Source organism: Pholcus phalangioides, unplaced genomic scaffold (assembly GCF_987345545.1).
Source record: "Pholcus phalangioides strain wild (caught in Gottingen) unplaced genomic scaffold, Ppha-v1.0 ptg000011l_1, whole genome shotgun sequence".
Classification (NCBI taxonomy): Eukaryota; Metazoa; Arthropoda; class Arachnida; order Araneae; family Pholcidae; genus Pholcus; species Pholcus phalangioides.
This window is the reverse complement of record NW_028301604.1, coordinates 51259545-51278027: the sequence shown is the minus strand read 5'-3', so window position 1 is coordinate 51278027 and position 18483 is coordinate 51259545. Positions and strand designations below refer to the sequence as shown.

Sequence of the window (18483 nt, the reverse complement as noted above, 5' to 3'; positions counted from 1 at the left end):
ATTAGACTAACTAACGTGTATATAAAGGAATATTTTCATGTGCGCGTTGTAGCAGTTCAAACAAGACTTGCGTCTTCATCTTTCGGTTGTAAGCACAGAAGTGGCTCTTGGGCCGTGCAGCCACACGGGGCGCTGCTCTAGGAGGGCGCCGAATCTGAGATGAAAGGGTGAAAAAAAAATTATTCTTAAAAAAAAAATTGGGGGAAAAAGATTTCTTTCCGCTCTGAGAGGACGAAAAATTATTTTTTTTGACAAATGAAAAGAAAATTATTTCTTTCCATTCTAGTATAGGAGCTGAAAAAATTATGTAAAATGATTCCTGTCCGGTAAAAGAGTGGATTCCTGTCCACTCTAGGAGGGGCGCCAAAAGTGAAGGGCGGAAAATATTTGAAAGAAAAAGGTTTTTTTCGGAATTGTTGGGATGAGATGAATTGGAAAGGGCGGAAAGAGTTTCCAACTGCTACGGATTGTCCGTGGTTTCTACGGACGGCCGCAATGAACTACGGAAGAAACTCAATACTATGGAAATCGGTTTAAAAAAATCGGGTCTTTGAGTTTCTTGTGGTGTTTTACTTTATTTTTATAAAATTGCATCGATCTTTACCGTAACGATGAATTCGTATACGCATGTGAGAGAGTTCGAGAGAAGACAAACTTGGAGCCGATCTGTTTTGTCTGTGCGTGGAAGGCAATCTCTCAAGCGGCGGCTCTACTCGATGCCCAAACGCGCAAAAATCTGTTTTCCGTCAAAATCGTCCCACGCTGTGTGCTAAAAACAGGTTTTTTAATGGTTCAGCTCGGTGGATCCGGACTTCGCTTCATTTGCATAGTGCATGGTCGAGCTCGCTGAACTTGTTTCGGAAAGAATGTTTCGTCGTAGGTGCCGTAGGAGCTCTGATACAAAGAAATCGGGGATGGTGTTCCAGGGTTGCTAGACGTCCGTATATACAAACCACAAGGGCGTATGCAGGTTGGGATTGCATTGAATATTCATGAATTATTTAAGGGACTCTGCGACCTCGGAACGTTGCTACGGGAGGCTCATGTGGCGTGAGCGCTCTAGATTCCAGTGCCGCTGAGGTGCTGTATTTAATGAACTTTGAATTAAAATTTAAAAAAAATTTTGTGTTATGATTATTTTGTCCAAAGAGGGTACCCCTCCCCCATAGAAAGCTGAACATTCATCACTACTGACGAGCTTTAAGCTAATGTTGGCATGTCTGCGTACGGGTAGGGATTTTGTCTCGAGCTGCCCCTGTCTATAATTATGCCGCCTTTGACAAAAACTGTTAGCAGAAGCGCATACTTTTATATGCTACTAGCTGATACCCGGTGACGTTGCCCGCCCGATAAAAGAGTTGTTTATGTGTATATGCTCAATTAGCCTGTATTTTCCAGGCTCATCTGAAAGAAAATGATTCAATAATGTTAAAAGTGACAATAAGATTTAATAATTTGAAAGTTCAAAACTTGATTTGTTTTTCTGTGTATATGAATGATAATGTGTCACGAGAAATTAAAGCTAAATTTTTCCTGGAATTATTTTAAGAATCCTATATTTTATCCAAAGGTTATACTCAAATACTCACTAAAGATTTATTCATGTGATTGTATTTGATTGTTGTTCATAACGCAGCACAAAATAATACACTAATCAATGCATCACTTGTTTTTTAAATAAAATGCATTAATCGCAGCAACACTTGTACACACACCGAAAAAAAAAAATACAGTGATCAAAGCAACATTTTTGTTCTCATAAATTAAGATTTGGTGTGGAACAAAAAGCTATTTGACTCCATTATGTGTTGACCGATTTTTAAAATTCAAATTGCTATGGAAAACCCATTAAAATGCGCATCTTTTGTCAAGAAAAAATTTGAGGAAAAATTGTTGCATTTGATTGAAAACATGGAAAAATGACGAAAAAAATGACTTTTTTTCGAGAAATTTCTGCAATAAAAATTTTTTTATAAAAATATTTTTTGGTGGGAATATGCTTACGGCTCCTTCCACACATTAGCGAAAAATCCTAGAAATAATTTGGAGTGATACGATTAACGGTATGGATTTTTGTAAAGAATAAACATAAATACATATACTTTCACATTCATATATAAGATTTTAACCATTTCTGTTTATTCAAATGCTTTTTGAAAGTTGGTTTCCCGAAATTTCTTTGGTAGAGCTTTCTTGTGCATCTTTCAATGGTCGATCTTACGTATGCATTTGATTGTTAGGTTAAAGCTGCGCTCACAGTGGAACGAAGAGGTACGAGTTACAAAAATTTAGACTAGGAAGGAAAAAATTCATAGGGTGGAGTATTATAGTTAATGAGATGTCCGCACATAGTAAAAGAAGAGGAGGATAGAGAAAATGGCCTGAGCGGTTCTGAAATGTAAGGGTGTGATGAGGATGAGCCTTCCGCAGGAGAGGAAAAGGAAAAAAAAAGGAGTAACAAACCAATCAGCAGATCGAGATGAAAACAAACAGATTTGTTCAAATCATTGAGTGGCCTCTTTCTCTCTTTCCTCCAATATGTGCGGTGTAGAAAAAATTAATACCTCAAAGAGAGAGATAGATGACGCCTGCTTTCATTTATACAGAGGCAGATTTAACGGCGCGCGCACCCTGGACCCCAACTTTACGGTTTTTCTAATTTAAGGGCCCAATATTCGCTTTTTCTGCGTATGCCCCCCCCCCCCTCCCGGTCAGATTTTTCACGGGCGTGAAAACTAATAATAATAAAAATAATATAGTTAATTTATGGCGTGAAAAGCAGAGAAATATGAGAACTGTCCCGGGCCCTCTCAGCCCCGCTGTTGGGGGGGGGGGTCATGCTTCTGCGCCCGGAGATAATTTTCTTATAATCAGAGCGAGATCGTTGCTCAAAGTTTCTGCCGCGTATGCACAAAAAACATCGTATGATAGCACTTTCCTCCGGCGATAGCGTCGATTACAAAAAAATAATTTTTTTGACTTGGAAAATTTTAATGATAACTCACGTAGTGTTTTTCTTTGGAAGAAAACAATGCATTTTTCGCGCGACCTCTTAAGATTAATTCAAGCCAATTCGAAATTGACTTATGGTATGTACAGGGTGATTATAAAAAAACTATCCCGACATATGGGCCCCTAACTATCATACCATTCACAGAAACTGAATGAAATTTTGGCATAAGGTATTTTGATGTATGCGCTCAAGAATGATATGGAAAACAACAGTGTCACTCTAACAGTTACGGTTACAGTGAGAAAATATCGAAAATATCAAATGGCAACACCAAGTTTTTTGTATTGGAATGTGATCTCCATTGTAAAAACCGCGTTCGAACGGCAACTGTAGCATGAAAATCACCGGCGGTAGATAGGCTAAAAGTGAGGACAACCAATAAGGACAGAGAAGCAGCATAAAATAAAGCATTTTATTGTGTTTTCCACATGACCTTGTGGAGGACTAATCAGGCCTTGTGGGATCTCAGCCGAAGAAACGGTGTGACGAATGAAACGAACATTTGCGAACGAACACACCATGCTCTGGTGCACGGCAAAGTCCTTTTTCCTTGCCTAGCTCCGGGGATTTTCGTGCTACAGGTGCCATTCCAACGCTATTTAGTGTTTTTCAGTATGGAGATCGCATTCCAATACAAAAAACTTGGTGTTGCCATTTGATATTTTCGAAATTTTCTCACTGTAACCGTAACTGTTAAAGTGACACTGTTGTTTTCCATATCATTCTTGAGCGCATACCTCAAAATACCTTATGCCAAAATTTCATTCAGTTTCTGTGAATGGTATGATAGTTAGGGGCCCATATGTCGGGATAGTTTTTTTATAATCACCCCGTATATATATATAATGGAAAATCGAAGGCAAATGCGGGACAAATTCTATGTCCCGCAATTTCGATGCTTGATTTCCTTGACACCGTGTATGCGCATGTATGAAATCGCTATATAAACATACATGTCTGTATCTCTGTAATATGGAAAATATTCTGTGCTTAGTTTAAGCTCGCAACAAAACATTGACATTCAACAGCCTAATGGGCTAATTAACATCGAAACATTAAGTAGACTATAAATTGATATTTATTCAAGGGGAAGGGGAAAGCTTAAATAAACTATCTCATAAAAAATAATATTGCCACCTTTGATAAATCTTTCATCACATTCAAAAACACTTTAATATTGTGTTATTGGGATATAGGGGATGGAGTTTACTACAGAGGGATTCAAGCGGTCAACGGGAGGAGTGCACATCGAAATAACAAAGAACTCCTTCTTTCCGTCCATAGAAGCAACTGCATATCACGTGATCTAGGTAGTCTTGAGTGAGAAGGCATGAGTGGGGGGAGATACGGGGGATGAGTCGGGAGAGGGCGTATTTGGACCCACTTTTGTATTTTTCGACTACGTGCCGCCGCCTCGAATCTTCTAACGAAGGAACGTTGTTTGGAAATGACTCCCCCCCCCCCCCAAATCCTGTAGCAGAGCCCTAGGGCTGGAATTTTTATCTGGCCCCCAAGCCAGATTTTCGCGGGACCTTCTATAGTGAATTTATATTATGAAAAAACAAAAAAATGATAAGAATCATCTCCGAGTGAAGCCCTGTCAGTCCCATCCTCAGGGCCGTAACTGAGCTGGGACGACCGGGACACTGCCCCAGGGCCCCGAGCTGGGCCCCAAAAAAAATTTACACTTATTTTGCATAATTAACACTTTCAAGAAAGGCCCTCAAGTAAAAGTCTGCCCCGGGGCCCCGAAAAGGCACACTACGGCCCTGCCCATCCTTGTCCCTTGCGGGGACCCTGTTTTTAAACGAGATATAACTTTAGACTTTCTACCTTTTGAGTACAAATATATTGTTCAGGTTTTAACCATAGGCGGAGATAGACTTGGAAGTCTGGGGGGGGGCACGGTCATTATTGCTGGGGGGCACGATGATGAGGATGATGATGTCAATTCATATATACGTATATACATTAGATCAGTCGACTCCACCTTTGACGCTGGGGGGGGGGGGCACGCCCATGGTTTTAACCAATCGCGAGTACAGCGCCGACTCACAGAATCTCTGAAAGAATCTCCATTCATTTCCGATTATAGTCTTGTTCATGTCCGGACCTTCCACTCAAAAAATAATTAAACCGGGCTGCTGGCTTCCAAAGATTGAAAACCACTGCTCTATGCCTATGGTTCTCAACCGGGGCCATCGGAGGAAATCTAGTGGTAGGGGGAGTCATGAAGGGTGGTTAAAGTTGTTACAGAGGTGTGAAAAAATGAATTCAAATGTGAAGAAATTCGACTTTTTTTTTTGAGCGAAATAAAAGTGGGGGGAAAGCGTGACTACTTTCAGAATCTAGTGGAATTGCAAACAGAACCAGCCAGGGCCGTAACCAGGATTTCTGCCGCCCCCACAACTTTAAAGTTCAATAATTTTATAACGGTATTCTCTGTTCTCCTGAGGCAGTTGTTCCCCCCCGTTAGTTTCGGCCCTGGAACCAGCCCCCCCCCCAAGCCATGGACCCATCCTGATATGGCCCTAGAACTTCATGTCCATAGAGAGAGTACTTGATGAGATCTGATTCTATCATCTTTTAGAGTAGCGGTTCTCAACCGGCGCTCCGTGTGAACAGTCCAGGGGCTCCGCGGCCCAATGCCGCAACTAGATGCTTGGTCAGCCGGGACAAGCACGCATTTTGGCGCCCCCTCATAATGTTGAAGGAGAGGTTAAAGAGTGAAATTGCGCCGCCTCTAGTCCGGCGCCCGGAGCACAAGATCCGCTTGCACCCCGTAGTTGCGGCCCTGCCGCGGCCGCTCGAGAAAAATATAAAAAACTGTAAATTTGAAAAAAAAATAATTATAAATGTTTTTGAATAATAAAAGTAAATCAGCGACTTTGATGAATAAATAAAAATATGCCTACGGGACTCTCCGCCACATAGACATTTATGTACCAGAAAGGGGCTCCGTAAGTCAAAAAAGGTTGAGAACCGCTGTTTTATAGCAAGCATGCAGATTTGTGAGCTGTTACTTCCAGCTAAGTACGGGGCCCCAGAACGTCACTTATCGAGGGGGGGGGGGTGCACAATGGTAAGATGGCCTGCATAAAATCATTTTTTATAAAGTACTACAGTACCAAGTTTTTTCATCAAATTTTTTCCCGCAAACGCTTATTTTCGACCCACGAGCATCCGTTGTTTGTCGCATAGATACAAAGTGTCGTAAAATTTGTCTCTGAAGAGGTTATTTTACATGCGAGGTACTGTTTCTCCTTTCCCTTATACCTCGGAAATTGACAGAAATAAACTTTTGTGCGATCCCCTAATAAAAAACTTCGTCCCCTTATCGGAAACAACATTCGCGTCTCTGTATTTGTGCTAGCGGATTCTTTCCGTGTTGGACCAATGCATTTCGGATGACATGATGATTCTTCTAAATTATGTCTTAACTCTGTCGCACAACTCTCTCGACTTTTTTACAAGTTTGCTATTTCGTTGATGAACATTTTAAACAAAAAGAAAAACAGAATCGGAGAGGAGGAAAAACGTTGTTTGGAGGGCGTTGCCCTTTTCTGAAGTAGCGGTTCTCTTCCCTCCCCAAACGCTTTTTTCCCTTTGTTTTATGTGTGTGAGTAGGTTTCTTTATTAGTAAACATCGGTAAGAGAGTTTTGACTCTGAATATGTTTTCCTACACCTTTGGAGACCTGAATAATTTCAACTTTCATCCAAGAAGCTCTGATTTCATTCAGGTATGTTTATTATTTGTGGCTGCTGTAGATTTTCTATGAATTTTGGTAAAGAGATGGTGTTTTTTTTACTACAATAGATGTTGAAATGTGTCCAGATACAGTAAATATAAAATGAATGAATGTCAACACACTTTTCATTGGAAGTGTTTTCGGGATAACAAATCTGGACAGAGCTACTGATTTATTTTCATCAATCACAATTTTATCTGAGTTCATTCAATCGCTATCTGCTGTGTGAAATTGCCGTGGAATAATTTTTATTTATTTCAATAAATTAGGCTGGTCTGTGTGTCTTCGCTGAATGGAAAAAGAAATCAGTATTATTGCAGTTTCAGATTTTTCGAAAGATGTTATCGTAACATTCCACATTTTGTGTTTATACATAAAATACTGTCTTTTTTATTGCTGAAAAATTAATTGTTAGTTAAATTAAATGTTTTACTTTAAATAAATAACTGACGAAGAGCACACAAAAAAATTAAGCACTTTTACAAAAAGTATTGAATAGTCCTCTAGACTAATGATAAGCTCTGTAATATCGTGCATGTTCCATTGACACATTGTAAACTTTTTTATTTTAATTCAAAACTTTTGAGATTACTTTTTCTCTCACAAATGCTGTTGATAGAATCCATATAGAATTTTGATCAACTTTTCCTGTATAATTTTGGTGTCAGTTTATAATCGCACATATAACTTTCGTGATTGCTCAAGCTGGAAGTTACCTGTTACCATGTTTTTTTGGGTTTTTTTAATACATGTCACTGCCTCTCTTTTTCCCCTTCTTTTTGCAATCTCTAGTTTAAGGTTTTTTCTTTTCTTTTTACTAGTACCCAGAGGCGCCGATATGAAGAAAACATTGGGGGGGGGGGGCTGAAAGCAGCGTCGTCTTAATGCATGGGCCCACCCGGGCTGGGGGCCTCAGAAAAACGAGAAATAGTTGAATTTTTCGAAAATTTGTCAGACAGGGGCCTCGGAAAAATCACTTGGCCCGGATGCCCATGATGCCCTTAAGACGCCTCTGGCTGAAAGTTGATAATCGTCCCTTACATATCCGGGACTCACGCACGTATGTAGGAGAAGGAAGCTGCATTGAATTGTTTTTTTGCGGGCCCTAAAATTTCCTCAGCCCCTATGCTCCGGTTAAAATGCTGGTAACTTGATTTGCGTGGATACTTAATCTTATCATCAGTTAAATCATGAGTGGTAGAAATGGCCCAATTAAGTCTCTCATATTTTTAAGAAATTCAAACCAGATTTGTTTTTTATTTCCTTTTATATCAAAGAAAAGATACTTATTTTTGTAAAATCTGTTAAGTTGACCATGACATAGAAGACAAATTATTCTGAAAATAATTGAAAGCATTAATATATATAAAATATTGAGTAGAATACAAAACAACTGATGAGGCTTTCAAAGTTGAAGAGAGTTATACAGAGATATCAAAAGACTAGATGTTTCAGTGTTCGTTACATGGCCGTAACTAGGCTGGGGCAAACGGGCACTGCCCCTGGCCCCAAGATGAATTGGGGTCCTACAAAAGTTTACATTTGTTTTGCATAATATTATTCCCTTTCAAGAGAAGCCCCAAGGAAAAGTCTGCCCCGAGAAGAAGGCACACTACGGTCCTGATTTGTTAACTTCTTTTTGGTCATGGCTCCCTTTTGACCATATTTTGTTCTTGTGGTCCATTGTTTTAACTAAAGCCCACCACATACAGGAGTGAGATCCTTGGCATCTTTAAATTAGTTTCTGAGTAAATTTATTAAGTAAAAAAAATAATAAATTCTCTTCTTAGAGCTGGGCCGGTTCTGTACATTTTTCAAATGTATGTGAATAACATTTTGGTGATAAAAAATTTCCCTACAAAATCGCCCCTTTTTCAGTTGGCACTCCTAAAAAATCGGTGCCCTCTTTTAGTTGATGCCTTCTGTGGCTGCATAGTTTGCAGGATTCAAGGTCCAGCCCTGTCTTGGAGCTTTCAGGCTAAAGTCCTATCAATCTCCATAGGTGTAATTTATTGAAAATATTGAGGAAAAAAAGAGCTCAAACCTGGGCCATCTTAAGAGTATCCTGGGACCCCGGCAAAGTTATTTTTCTGAGATCCATCAGACTACCCCCTATCTGGTCAGATATGTTTACTTTTGAAAATTTTAATCAGATCTCATTTTCACGAGGCCCCCCTCTGCACTTGAGTCTCCCAGGCCGGGCCCATGAATCAAGACACACTGGCTCAAACCCAGTGTTTCTATAGGTAGTATGGAAATAGCAGTAAATATTGGGGGATGGTGCTTGGGCCTATGAGAGCCCCCCCCCCCCCCATACAGGTTTACACCATATCTCTCTCTTGTGGGGGCTCTCATAGTAGTTTCACTGATTTCTGAAAGTAGTCATCTGGTCCCACTTTCACCCCCCAATAGTTTCATTCATCTGCTTCATTTTTTTCACATTTGTAATATATTTTATTCTTTTATTTATTTATTTATTTTATTTTTTGCACAGTTCAGTTAGGTCTTCTTATTTACATGATGCCATAGCTCCCCTTTTACTTGATTTCCACCCATGGCTCTCTTAGAATAATACCCTCTAAAGCTACAAGGAGGGCATATGGAGGGTTCCCAAAGGAATATAGAACTATATTTATTATGCATATATGCATATATAATGTATACACCCAGTGGCCAAAATTTAGCAACACCCCTGACTCAAACTTTGACTCATCTGTGCAGAACCTGCTCTGACATAATAAACCAGATTTGCTGATAAAAAGTTTTCTCCTGGCCAGAAGTACCAGTTAACATTGCAATTTGCCTGCTCATGGCGAAAACAAGAGATTTGAGGGACTTTGAACGTGGTGTGATTGTGGGTGCCAGAAGGGGTGGTTCTAATATCTCAGAAGCCATTAACCTTCTTGTCGTATCTCGTAAAACAGTATCTCGAGTCTTCAAAGAATGGTAGCTAATCCAACAAACTTCAAATGGAAAGTAGACAGAAATTGCTTGTAAATGAAAGCGGTGCCAGGCAACTGTGTTGCCAGATGCATTGTACGCAGCAACAGAAGCAACAAATTGCAGTGCAATACAACTCAGGATCATCGCAAAGCATATCTGTACACTCTACAAGAGGAATCTTAAAATGAATTGGTTTTAATAGCCGGCGGAAAAACAAGATTCCTTTGATTTCATTGCAAAAACAAAGAAAACAGCTTTTGTGGGCTAGAGAACACCAAAATAGACACTTGATGAATGGAAGAAAGTTGTCTGGTCTGACGAGTCAAGATTTCTTGTCCATGATGTTGATGGCAGGATCCATGTGTGGCACAATTAGCATGAAGCCATGGATCCAGCATGTCACATGACAACTGTTCAAGACATGACGACAGAGTCATAGTCTAGAGAGCATTTTCCTGGTCCCTTTTTTCTATTGTAAACATCCGTCAATGCCGGCACCTACCTTCTCATCATTGCTGACCACATGCACCTGTTTAAGGTCATAATGTTTCCTAATGATGATGGCTATTTCCAGCAGGACAATGCACCCTTCCACAGGGCTGGAATTATCTCAGATTGGTTTGAAGAACATGATTCAAAGTTGCAATTGTTTCAATGACCCCTGTCCCTCAGTCACTTGATCTCAACCCAATTGAGCATTTGTAGGATGAGGTTGAAAGGTCTGTTAAAAGCTTTGAAACACCACCTTCTAATCTGTGAGAATTAAGAGCTGCCATTTTGTTAGCAAGGGCTGATATTCCTCTTCAAAGGTTTCAGCAACTTGTAGAGTCCATGCCTAGAATGATGCTGTCATCATGCCAGGGGAGATTCCACACGATATTAGTGATGAGTAGCAGGGTTTTCCTAATTTTTTGGCCACTAAGTGTATATACCACGTATATACATGGGGTTCCAAGGAAAGCCCATATTCACCACTTTGGCTACAAAAAAAAAATTCCCCTACTACAAAAATGTTTGGTTCTACAATGTTTGAGTTCTTTTCTTGTTTTTGGGTTCAATTGCAAATGCTAGTAGTAACAGCTTGAAGAAATGCAAAACCTTTTTAATTATATATATTTATCACACTTCCTATATGACATCAAGGGGTCACACAAATGTATCGATTTAAAAGATTTATCATATTACAGATAAAATATACAGGGTGAAAGTGACCTATCTGCTTAAAAAAGGGATGATAGACGAGTTCAAGTGGAACATAAAACACCCTACCAACCCTGAGGTTGGAGGATAGAACACACCAACTTGTGTGTTCAATCTCAAATCGTTTTCGTGTTTTGAATTATGGTGGATAATGGATTATGAAAGAGAAATGTGTCAAGTCTGAAAAAACAGTACAAAAACAATACCAACAATACAAAAAAGTATTGTATCCAGCTGGATACAATGCATAAATATTTCAAGTTAATTAGCCTACAATAATCATCAGAAATCAGTTTTAAAGACGGCACAAGATCACATTGTCAAGAACAATAGTCTGAAAATTGCACAGCTTCCATTGTGAAACTCTTACTTACCCACCATCTTTTCCAAGCATTTAAACTATTTTTTTTGACCAGGAAAAAGTTTTACTAATGAAGCAGCCATCAAAAAAGAGTCTTTTAGTGAGTCAAAAACGCTGGACTTCCACGACACTGGAATAAATACACTGTTGTCTTAAAGCAAAAAATGAAGTGCATCTAATGGTGCCTAATTTTATCTATAAAAGTTTGTTTTTGCTGAGTTATATTGTTGTTTAAAGCTTCACTGCTAAATCTGACATTTTATGTGCGCAACAGCTCTATATTATTTACTTTTCTTACTCATTTTCTTATTTTCTAAACAATTATTTCAGGCTGCAGAGAACTCCCGTAGGAGAAGAAATCACAAAGATTATGGTTCTCGAACAGCTGATGGACTAAAAATAGGTTCTTCTGAAAATACTGAAAAAGTAAATGGGGAATTCAAGTCCTATAACACTGAACCACAATGCCAAATTCCTTCACAACTGGGTACAACAAATATGGAAAATTGTGCTGTAAGAAAAATATATATATATTTATATATAATGTACTACATATAACATTTTAATTTTCACGAAAATATTATTTATATCTCAACCAGTTCACTTCTGTGATTCTCCACTTTTTTTTACATTTTTTCCTCCCAAATTTATGATGACGCATGTGTTACTATATGGTTAATCACATAAATGAAGGTTACCTCAGGTTTTGGTTCTTTCTAGTTTTTTTATTTAAGTTTTGAATGTAGCATAAGTATTTTTTACCATTTATAGTTAATTCAAAGCATGTATAAAAAATTTTTTAGAAAAATTATAACATCCCCCCCCCCCCAGAAACTTGCAAGTATGGTTCATAAGATGTGAAGATTGTGTAAGATGATAATTATATATATATATATAGGGGAAGTATATAAATATGAAATTTTTAAATTATTAAATAGGGCCGTATAAAATTTTTTTACATATACAGTAAACCCCCCCCCCATAACGGACACCCCTCAGATGCAGTCACCGCTCTTTTATGACCAAATAATACTTTCCCCTTCAGTGGCGTAGCCAGGTTTTTGTCAGTGGGGGAGCAAAATATAATAAGGTGCTTTATTCTGTTCCTCATTTACAAGCAATTAAAAAAAAAATTAAGTATACAAAAAAAGAAACTTGTTAAAATTTCAATAAAAACTTCATTTGTTTACGTTTTGTTTTCATGTTTATTTTTCACACAATTTTTTAACTGAAAATAAAAATGTAAATAATAGTTTATATATACAAGGATGACGTCACTCTCCGCTACCATACGAAGGGTTTTTTTTTTTAACAACTAGCAGTTGCGAAGATATATTTTGGAAAGAGAGAAAAAAAAGTTGCGCCAGTTGTTAAAAAAAAACCTTCGTATGGTAGCGGAGAGTGACGTCATCCATGTATAAGTCGCCATATGGTGGCAGTGTCAGCAGTTGTTAGCTTGGCCTGAGTTTGATCCATGTACGGTCCCATTCAGTGTACACGAGCTCCAAGGAAAGATTGAGAGATTCGGTGCCTCTGTAGTCTAGTGGTCTAGGGCGTTCACCCGGAAAGTGAAAGGACGTGGGTTCGATTCCCCGCAGGGGCAGTTGAATTTTCTCTCTTTCCAAAATATATCTTCACAGCAGCCAGTTGTTAAAAAAATCTTTGTAGTTTATATATAGTCTAAACTACAAGATATGCGGAACGAAAAACCCTAAAAAAATTGAACTTTTTACGACAGTGAAAAAAAATATATTTATGGGTTTCTCTAGAACTATGTAATATTGTTTTTATCATGGGATGTTTATGCAACAGTTTTGCACTAATAAGTGAAGCTGAAAATTTTGATTAAAACCTATATGATCCACTTCCTCTCTGAGTTTTGGCACGAATGTTTGCAAGATCAAAATTCATAATCAGAACTTTTTCCACCTCTTTTTAATCTTTGAAAAGTGCTCAATTACTTTTTGAATATCAAGCTCATTGGCTAATTTCCTTTCTATCGACAATGAAGCCAATCCCTCTAATTCTTCTTTCATGGTCGATCTTAATTTTATAATTTATATATATATATATATATATATATATATAACCTTCTGAATGATCTTTCTGCAGAAGAGCTGCTGATTAGCAAAGTTAGATCAATAATTATTAAAAATAGTTCATGTGTAGAGATTATTTAAGTTTTTATGTTTTAACAGTAATAATATACTAAGTTTTCTTCTACTTTCTAGATACAGACATATTCAACTGATCAGTATCAGCCACAAGGATGTACTGGTATACAAACGACAGTTGTCAATAATGTGTTTAAAATGAACTCACAATATTCGTGCTTTCCAAATTCTGGTTCAAATCCATATCACAATGAAGAAATACCCAGCATTTCTGAGACTGGAAAAGAATGTGAACATATAACTCACTCAACCCATCAGATGGCAAACAATCGTTTGAAAACACTCATTCATAACAGACAAAACCAAAAAGAGGATAACTATCCTGTTTCAAACACTCCCGTACTTGATGCAGGTGCGTTGAACTCGGCTCCAACTCATGTATCAAATATTCCATCTGATATTTTTGGAGATCAGTACATGCAGCCTTCACCTCAATTCATTCCAGTTCACAAAACAGTGGGACATATGAGGTCAGCTGATAGTGTTACGAAGAACGTACAACTTTCATCTGGTGCTACTGAAAATCATACCTATCCTTCATCTCATAATTCAACATTGTGGTCTCAGGCTAAGGATCCCTGGTCTGAACTGATACTAACATCTTCAAAAGAGGATCATGTTGTGCAGTCCAAGTGTAAATCACATTCACATCATTTAGAAAATGGTCATACTAGTATTATTTTTTCAGAAAAAGAATCCAGAAACTTTTACCAAACTGAAAATTTAACAAATGCACAAAGTGCCTTAGGTTGGAGCAGTGATAGAGTTATCTCAAAATTAAATATGTTCAGTGAAATGCATGGACAAAAAAATGTTTCAATACCTAACAACTCCCTTTCTGAGTCAACTCATACAAAACAAAATATAGGAAATGTAAAGGAAACAGAATCATTGTATACAAGTTCATCAATGGAGCCAGAAAAATCATTGTGTATGCAACCATTTGATAATGTGCTTAATTCTGTGGCAAAGAGAAATAGCACAGAAATACCTGCCACTGACAGTATAAATAAAAGCAGTGATGAGTCCAATGAATCATCTCCTTTTTTATTGAATACGACCACATCTATGAATACATATATAAATATTACCAATATATTTAATGCTAAAACGCAGTCTCGCTGTCTGCCATCATTTCCCCCATGTTTAAACACAGCTTATGTAAAAAGTGAGGGAATCCTTGACCCGAAAGTTGTTTATGTACCTCATGAATATGCTCAAGTATCAGATTCAAATTCTGGGGGAGGTCATTTTGTGCCAGACATAGATAGTGGTCGTATTCAGGACTCATATAATTATCAAAATTCCATGACTCAAATTAATAAAGGCCTCCCCCAACCATCATTCATAAAAAAACATTTTGGCTTTGTATCTACCCAAAAACAGAGCGATGCAGCAAATTTTACTGAAAAAAATAGCTCTCAAGAAGTACAAAGAGAAAAGACTGGTCATGGTAATTTAAACTGGAATGATCACATTGAACAGTTGCGAAAGAACATGAAATCTGAGGTTCCATACTGCGACTGTTTAAAAGATGCAGAAGGTAAATGAAAGAATGAATTTTTTATAGCATTTCACCATATTTTTTTGTTTTATGCATGACTAATGCTTTTAACAATTTAGTAAAACAATATTATGAAACACAATCCAACATTTGATTTAAGGATTTGCTTAATTAAATGATAAAACTAGATGGTCCAGCCAGAACTTCATTGAAATCTTTGTTTCCCGATTTAATAAACTGATTTCTATTATTTAATGATTAAGAATTGATGTTTCTTTAACAACAATCTAGCATACAGTTTTTCATTGCTAATTTGGCTTTTTTTTGTCACCATTCATTCAGGATAACAAAAAGTTTCAGCAATGAAAGAGTGGATGAATTTTCAGCTGCCAGTTTTACACACATCAATTGTTATCTTTAAGAGTCTAGTAAAAATTCACTCGGTTCAAATAGAATTGATCAAATTCACTGGTTTGCTATTATCAAGTGTTGGCTGGATTACCATCTGCTGCCAGGGCTAATATGTAGGATTACCAGGCATTCATATTATGAATGTTCTGTCTGTGTTTGTATTTATAAAATTAGTTTAATGTGAACAGTATATTTAAACATTTTAAAATGCCAAGTACTGGTTAACCTTACTTTACGCGATCTCACTTAATATGTTTTCACTATCCTTGTCTATATTCACTCCCTGTAGGAGCAGCACAGAAATTTTGTCCTTCAGAACAATGAAATTTGATTCTACAGAGCCTGCATAATAGAAGATAATTTTGTATGAAACAATTCAGCCATAAAGTGGCCAGGGTAACCTCCATGATCTGGTTGGGATATTCTGTGGAGATATGTTGCAGCACTCTATTTGTCTTCTCAGATCCTTAATGTGTCCTAATGCTGCTTTGCAAGAGAAATGAATTTCACTCTCTCTGGAACTTGTGAAAGTTATTATTAGCTTTAAACGCACACGACTAGAGTTGGTGTATTTTTGCTTGAGGTAATCACAATTATAAAAAAAAAATCTGTTTCAAACTGACTTCTAATGAATTAGAAGTAAATTATAGTCAGGATTTTGAAATTATTTCAATTTCAAAATCAGCAAATATTCCTAAAACAACTGACTTCTAATGAATTGTTTTAGGAATATTTGCTGATTTTGAAATTGAAATAATTTTCTGGAAAAATTTTTAGCATCATTCTCCAATTCTGTATGTATTACATATTTTAGCAAAGTTTCATAGAACTGGCTCAGAAGATGTTTTTGAATTATAGGCTCTATTCAGCTCTATTTCAAGACTTTTCTTAAATTTATGTAAACCAATGTATATCCGTATACAAACTGAGTGGACAAAATATTGCATCCACCTAGCAGCCAATCAACAATACAGTGATGCCTCAGCTAAGGAATGCCTTGTCTTTGAAATTTTTGGCTAACAACGATTTTTTTTGGACATTTTTATACCTCAGCTAATGAACATTTTACTTGATATGGATGCATGTGCTGACATAAAACAGCCATGTCGTGAGTTAATATTTGTGGCAATCAAAATGATCTAATGAATAACTGTCATTCGAGCCAAATTAAGGTATTTCCACATTGGAATTGCTCCCACATATACCTCTCTCTTTCAGAAATATTTTGAGCCATTTCATGTAAGATTAATGATTAAGAATTTATTATTTATTTATTTTTAGAAAGACAAAACAACACAAAACCAAAGACAAAAAGACAATTACAATAACAAACACTGTTTGATCCAAAGGAATGTGTGTGATCTTTCCATGAGTCATAAAGAATAAAACTTGTAACAAGTATTAGCTTTCAGGGGTTGCCGCAGCCTCAAGCAATGTATCCAGGGCTTTTTCAATGATAACAAAACAAAATTTATTGCAACTTAATACATTTGAAAGTGCAATCTCAATCAATACTACTTTCCTACTCAATTTCTCAATCAATCAATACTGACTCTCTGTTACTGTTCGAATTGACATTCTCAAACAGTTGCTTGTTACTCAAGCACAAAGTCATGATTTACCACTTCCTTTTCAGCAGCTGCTTAATAGCTTCCAACATTCAGTCATCCTGACCTGCAATTGGGATGCCATCTATCAGTGGTCACCCCAGGCTAGGTAGGTAAAGAACTTGTTTCTGATGTCCTTTGCCTGGATTCGAACCCATGGACCTTGACGGTAACCTTCATAGTGGAAGACAAACATCTTACCACGGTGCTGCTTGGGCACTGCCCCACACTACTAGTACTAATGTCCACCTCTTTGGATTATTTCTTGGTAACACTAGGTCAACTTCAGTTGAAATGTTCAAGTATTCATTGTCTTCATCATCGGATTCTGACTAACATCTCCACACTTTGAGTTGGCTCACGCAAGGGCGTAGCCAGGGGGGGGACTTGGGGGTCTGGTCCCCCCCCGAAATGTGAGAAAATGACCGAAAAAAGGGAAAAAGATGGCCAAATCCATTGTTCTGTCACTTTGGTCCCCCCCCCCCGAAATGAAAGTGGTCCCCCCCCCCCGAACGAAATTTCTGGCTACGCCCCTGGGCTCACGTGCACTGTTGGCGTGTACAAATGACTTTTCAGTGTTGACTCCAATTTGGTCACCCGATATATGTCATTCAGTAACACAGTTGTAACAGTCATCGATCCTCTATACTTCTGTTCAGTCTTCATCGGTTTCCCCATGGCTCTTGGACGTCTCTTCGTAACAACAACCTCGCCTGGTTTGAACACTATTGTAGCACATCTATGCTTATCAAAGCTGTCTTCATCTTTTATTGATTCTCTGAGATTATATCTCAAGCTTCTCCTCACACTTCCTCTGGATTTGTCCACGAGTTATTCACCTTATCTGCTAACTGTCTCACCAATCCATCATTGAATCTTGGAGAATATCCCTGCAACATCTCAAATGGTGTCTTACTAGGTAACTTCTTCACAAAGTTGTTCATATTTTGTTCTACCAACTTGATTTTCACGTCCCAGTCCTTATGTCCTCTTTTTTCCATACTTGTAGTTATAGACGAAAATACAGCCCTATTTGATCTTTCAACCATCTTGTTTGCTCTAGGGTGTTTCATTGAATTGAGCATATGACGAATTATGTTATCCTTGCAGTACTTTTCAAACTGCTGCAACATAAAACAAGAACCATGATCACTTATAATTCGATCTGGTAGCCCAAAGTCATTCACAAAGTTGTGGACCACTTTCATCACACAAGTAGTCAAAGTATTTCTAACTGGAAACAATTTTACGAATCTGGTAAAGTTGTCTATGATCACGATTAGCTCTGGATTTCCTTTTGAACTTTTGACAAATGGTCCCACATGATCCCTTTGTATCACCGCAAAACGTACAGCAATCCCTGTTGTTGGATCTCCACGATGGAGCTCACATCACAATGGACTTTGGTTTCCGTTGTCGCATCATAGTATGATAGTATGGGTTGACACATCAACACATTCTTCAGTTCTTCAAAGGCTCATGTTCCCCTTTCCAAGTAAACTCTTCATTCTTCCGTGTCA

At 37.7% G+C, this 18483-nt stretch overlaps 1 protein-coding gene and 1 non-coding gene across 4 annotated transcripts in view; both read left to right on the top strand.

Annotated features, from left to right (window-relative positions):
- LOC149080535 (uncharacterized) overlaps window positions 1-18483 on the top strand; it is a 204792-nt gene that overhangs the window by 132207 nt on the left and 54102 nt on the right. For 2 of the 3 annotated variants that reach the window (XM_089239637.1, XM_089239636.1), the window contains exons 5-6: window positions 11598-11780; window positions 13499-14984. In XM_089239637.1, the coding sequence (XP_089095763.1) occupies window positions 11598-11780; window positions 13499-14984 (1669 nt within the window). Of the gene's footprint in view, window positions 1-6365; window positions 6755-11597; window positions 11781-13498; window positions 14985-18483 lie in introns of those variants that run through there. The other variant, XM_089239638.1, reaches the window with a different exon arrangement.
- Window positions 12797-12870, top strand: TRNAS-GGA (transfer RNA serine (anticodon GGA)). Its single transcript has one exon. It is a non-coding gene; the product is annotated as a tRNA-Ser (tRNA).